Genomic DNA, 5,860 nt, shown 5'->3' on the forward strand with positions numbered 1-5,860 from the left:
GGGTTTGATTCCCACCGCCTCTGCTTTGTGTGTAAAGTTTGCACATTCTCCTTGCGCTTAGGGGATTTCCTCCCCAGTCCAGAGACATGTGATGTAGGCTGATTGGCATCTCTATATTGTAGTGTGTGCAGTGATTTTAGTGTATGTGTGATTGTACTCTGTAGTGTGTGTGATTGTGCTCTGCAATGGGTTGGCACCCCGTCCACTTTGTCGCCCACCTTGTGCCCTGAGTCCCCTGGGATAGACTCCAGGCGTCACTCTAGGATAAGTGCTACAGAAAATGGACGATCTTTTAGTTTAAACTTTAGTCTAGCTTAAACAGGGAAATTGCCCTTGCTTCAACTCTACCTAAAGATCCCGATGCAGCAGTGCTTTAGTCTTTTCGCATATCCCAATGTGTTCTATTCCATCTTTCTCAGCTCCTCATCTGTACACTCTTCTCAGCTCTGGTTCCAAAGCTTCAGCTTTCATCCTAACACTGCCATTAAAGCTATTATGCTTGTCATCTCATAGCGCGTTAACTAGCCAAATCGAGTTGCTTCAGTAACTTATGGCAAATGTGTTGTATTGCTGAGTCCACTATTTGTGCTCTTCTCTGTTGGATTTCTCATTAATATGACATTGAATGTCACTGTAAAATGGTGAGTGGGAAAAGAAGCTCTTTCTCTTTTGTTTCTTGAAGTTAATAGTGAAACCTGTACCTTGTCTTTTAACTTTTGTTTGATATGGCTGAAAAAGTTCTCCTGTTTAAATGCCATTGTAACTGCTCTAGCAGTGTCCTGTCAGTACAGCACACGACAGCTAACTTCTCATGGGAATGATGAAAAACACAGCACCAAGCTTCAGACTCAATTAACAAACATTATACATATATTTATTGTGCTTCAGTGTGGAGTTTTCCTTTAATCCGTTGATAGGCTCCTTCGAGTGCTCTGTGAACACAGGCGACGCATCACGATTTGCTGAATATATGGCTTACTGGTTTCCAACGGGCACAAAGACGACAACAGACAAATTATTGTTCCAGATTAAATGAGATTTTTATAGTCCAGTCATCTACCAAGAGATTTTAAACCGGACCTTCTTAATGCTTCAGCTAGCAGCAACTCTCCATTTCAAGAGAGAGGACAGGGACCAGGAGCCCTTGTTGCTAACCCAGATTTCCACGGTAAAAATAAAACAACGTATGCGCATACGTAGACGCTAGAACAAGGACAGTTGATTTAACTCTCTCCTGCCGAAGCACATGACTGACTGATGAGCCGTCTTTAACAAAGTCATGGATATGAAGATATTTGGTATTCACATTAGATCTTTCAAATATATCAAATATATTGAGCTTCTATCTTAAAATCAGCCTTTGATGTGAACAGTGTGGTTTCTATATCTAGTTATGGTCAATAAATAAAGCTTTTTAAAGGCTTTCTTGATATTCAAAACCCCCAGGACTAAGAGGAGCGTTGCTTTACATGCTGAATATCTGCTGCCACCTAGTGGTTGAACGCAACGATAACGGGATACGTTCAAAAATATTCAAGTCAGAGAAAATCTGAGAAGCAGCTACAGCTTTTAATAGAAAGTTTGCTCTGACAACAAGGTTAATAGTGAACAGCAAGGAATTAGTGTCTATAATGAACTAAACATAAACTACCCTGACCTATTAGTTCCTCATGGGCCCTTGATTGCTGTTGTGGAAAGGACAATTTATTAGTTACAGTTACATTATTTACTGTCCAGTGTCACCCAAATGAGAATGGGTTCCCTTCCGAGCCTGGTTTATCTCAAGGTTTCTTCCTCATATCATCACATGGAGTTTTTCCTTGCCATTGTCGCCTCCGGCTTGCTCATTAGGGATAAAATAGGGCTAAAATAATTTAATTTAATCTTTTTTCTCTCCTTTCTCTGTTTCTCTTCTTTTGTAAAGCTGCTTTGAGACCATGTCCACTGTAAAAGGCGCTATGCTAATAAATTGAATTGAACTGAATTAATAAGTGTCAATTCTCAGTATTTAAAAAAAAAAACTCTCATTACTTTCAAATCTGTCGTTCGGTGTGGAAACTGTAGCACCATTTCTCATCTTTTTCTAAATGAGTGACAATTTTCTCCCCGAATGAGGACAATCAGAAGACACATGTGACTACTTCTGCAACATTTTATCCAAGGCTTTATTATATGTCTAAACGAATTCGTTTTTAACACAGAAACGCAATAGAGGAATAAAAATACATCATTTGCTTTCCAGCATTAAGTTCAATTGCAGGGTGTGCATGTGTACCCTCAGCCAGTTTGGTCAAGTGGGGTCTTGGATGAGCAATTTCCTGAACATTCTGTGCTTACTTTTATGCTAAAAAGCATATTAAAAATGTAATGAATTAATAAATTAAATATAAAGTAATAAACGAAATTAATTAATAAATTAAATAAATAAATGATAAAAGGTTTTTTTTTTGTCTACTGTTATCAGACATCAGCTCACTAGCCTACCAAAGATAAAGTTTACAAAGAGACGCGAAATTTGGAAATAGTTTGCATACTGTAAGAATGTCTAATTACAGTGATTAAGTATTTACCTTTTAGTGTTATAACCTGGAAAGTGGGAGTATGTCATAAATCCATGCAAATTAGGAATCAATTTGCAAAACTATTCACAAATAAAAGACGTTGTGTTTGCATAAGTATTTACCCAAACCCCAAATGCTGTGAAAGCCCTGAATGAGTTGGCTGCTTTACTCACTTCCTCCTTACCTGATCAATAACTGCTCAGACAGCCTTCTCTAAGCTTTAAGAGTGACAGTTCTGCTATATTCTTTGTTTTTCGGTCTTAAACTGGTTTAGTGGTTAGGATGTTTGGCTTGAACATCTGGGGTTGAGGGTTTGATTCCTCCCCAGTCCAAAGATATGCATTGTAGACGGACAGACATCTCAGAATTGTCCAGTTTGTGGACGATTGTTACCTGTAATGGATTGTCAACCTGTGCTTGAGGGTACTCCTGTAGCCCTGTGTAGGATATGCAGTAAAGCAAATAGAGGGATGGTAGTTAGTTTGGTAGTTCACTGGTTCTTCATGGTGATTGTTTTCAACTAGATCAATGTTTCAGCTATTTATGTTGCAACCAGGTGCATCACAACCTATTCCACAGAAATGGGAGTGAATTTTTATTGGTAATTTTATTTTAAAATATAAAGATCCCCCCCCCCAGTGAATATTACAGCAGATTTGTTACATTTAATCCCATTCAAATTGTAACACGGCATAAATGTGGAAAAATTCAAAGGGGGGTTATGCAACATACTGTAAGACTCTAGAATCTGTTTATCTTCAAAGTACCTACACAGATCTTTTGAATAACAAAAAGTCATGAAAACTGGAGGAATCCGTATACAAGGTGAGCAAAAATAAGGCCTTCATCATTCCACTGAGTAAAGAGATCCCAGGTCAGATCCCATGGAGACATCGATCACGCTCATCCTCCTTAGAAGGAGGGCTGGTTTATAAGGAATGCTTAAGGAGGACACACAGTGAAAAGAATCTGTGCTTATCGGATGAGCATAACATTAATATGCATAATCTGTTATTACATGACAAGATGAGGACATGTAGTGCTTTAATTAAAGCGACCTTTTCCTGTGTATCCTTGAAGAACAGGACATCTGAAATTAACACACGGATTTGCATATGTTGTTTATCACACACAGTGCATTAAGAGTAAAGACACTGAAAGATTTTCTTTCAAACCAGAAAGAATAGAAGCAGATAACAATAAAGACTTTTTAAATAAAGTTGCACTCGTGTATTTAGGAACAGCCATCTTTATTTTTAAAATGTAGGTGACATGAATGTAAAATATCATTCAATGTTTTCATAAAAATATATCGTAAAAATAAACAAGTAATCTTTCAATTTAATTCAAGATCGACCGGCTGGAGGATCCGCATGAGCGTTGACTAAAGAGCTAATAAGAATTGGGGGGGGGCAAGAAAAAGTAATCACATCAGTGAGTTGATGTAAGGTTGGAGGAATGGTGTAGAGGCTGTTCCATCTTAAAGAGTTACAAACCCAGAGGCTTGCTATTACAACCCTAAGTTTATACCTCGCATCAACATACGTGAAGTGCCGACTTAGCAATCGAGTTCAATAAATAAACAAAAGATTTCTAGATTGTTGCTGTTTTATAAATGTGATTACCCCGTACCCCCAAGTGCACAAGTGGACCAGCAATGAAACAATGATAATTTGCACCAGGCGCAGTTTGACCTGCAATGAAGCTCCCGTTTACATGTAAACTGGTGTTTTCAGAAGGAAAAAAACACAGTGTGTATGTCACAAAAGGTTGCATTGTCGCCAAGCTATTATTGCTTACAATGTGAATCCTTTTGTGCTCTAAATTAGTCAAGAGTTTTACAGTTTCAGGCCACACTTTCAAAAAACAAAAAAACAAAAAAACAATCACACTAATCACAAATGAGAGCTCTAGCACATAAGTCGGAATAAACTTCTTGATGATCTCTGCCCCGTCTCCTGGGGAATGCAGCCAGGCGCTCATGTAGACTGAAGGGGTCACTGTCAGAGATGTGAAAGTCTCTGAAAGTCACCTATCCCGTGACTGACCTCTGTTGTGTAGGCTCTGGAAGTGAGCCTCTCTCAGGACACGGTTGATACGTTCGTATGAGGCCAGGGTTGTAGCATCAGATTGGTCCAAGGAACTATGTGGACTGCATGACCTGAGGTTTTCAGCTCCGTACTGACTGCTTGCGCTGCTGCTGGTCCCAGCTGCGTGCTCTGGACTACTGACCCCACTGCTGTCACTGCTGGAGGACTGAGGGTTCAGGAAAAACATAGATCATTCACACTGACAGTAATGGAAGAGACTAGGCTGACAGACTGACACTGACAGGAATATTAACATGACAGCTAAACCTTTGCAGCTTGATCTATTGAAGCAGATGCAGAGCTTAGAGAGCTGGACAGACTGAAGGACTAAAGTAATGCTGCATCACTATCTTTAGCCAATCCACTATCAGCTGAACAGCAGTGTGGTGACCAACATCAACACAGGAAGGAAAGAAAACATTCATCTCAGAATTTTACTACAAAATTAATCATGGATCAATCATCCACTAAAGATCAACTGTTAATTATACAGATTAATATGCATGTAGTTCTGGGTGGATTTTTTCGTTAAACCGTAATCATGCCTAGTACTGGAACTTAATATACTGTATTGTGAGTAGTTTTTCCTGAAACTCCAGTTCTCCAGTTACTGTGAGATGCAATCATGCATATAAGACATCTCATTATAAAGGACTAATGTTGAACCACCTTTATTTCCTCTAGCACACATATCTAATCAGTAGAGAAGAATTTTTCAAAGCTAAAGACACTAAATGCATCTGAACTAATATATATATATATATATATATATATATATATATATATATATATATATATATATATATATATATATATATATATATATACATACATACATACATACATACATATACACATACATACACACCAACAAGGCATAACTTTATGACCACCTGCCTAATATTGTGTTGGTCCCCCTTTAGCTGCCAAACAGCCCTGACCCACCATACACTGTGTATTCTGGTATTCTGACATATTTCTCTCAGAACCAGCATTAACTTTTAAGACAATTTTTGGCAACAGTAGCTCGTCTGTTGGACTGGACCACACGAGCCAGTCTTCGCTCCCCATGTTTATCAATGAACCTTGGCCGCCAATGACCCTGTCGCCGGTTCACCACTGTTCCTTCCTTGGGTCACTTTTGATAGATACTGACCACTGCAGACCGGGAACACCCCACAAGAGCTGCAGTTTTAGAGATGCTCTGAT

The 5,860-nt window shown here is 38.8% G+C and overlaps 1 protein-coding gene across 1 annotated transcript in view; it reads right to left on the reverse strand.

Moving 5' to 3' along the window:
- Positions 1-3,794: 3,794 nt before the first annotated feature.
- LOC131344515 (uncharacterized) overlaps positions 3,795-5,860 on the reverse strand; it is a 3,360-nt gene continuing 1,294 nt past the window's right edge. The window contains exon 4 of the mRNA XM_058376869.1: positions 3,795-4,817. Within this exon, the coding sequence (XP_058232852.1) occupies positions 4,590-4,817 (228 nt within the window). The 3' untranslated portion in view covers positions 3,795-4,589. The remainder of the gene's footprint in view (positions 4,818-5,860) is intronic.

Source organism: Hemibagrus wyckioides, linkage group LG02 (genome assembly GCF_019097595.1).
Source record: "Hemibagrus wyckioides isolate EC202008001 linkage group LG02, SWU_Hwy_1.0, whole genome shotgun sequence".
NCBI classification, from domain to species: Eukaryota; Metazoa; Chordata; class Actinopteri; order Siluriformes; family Bagridae; genus Hemibagrus; species Hemibagrus wyckioides.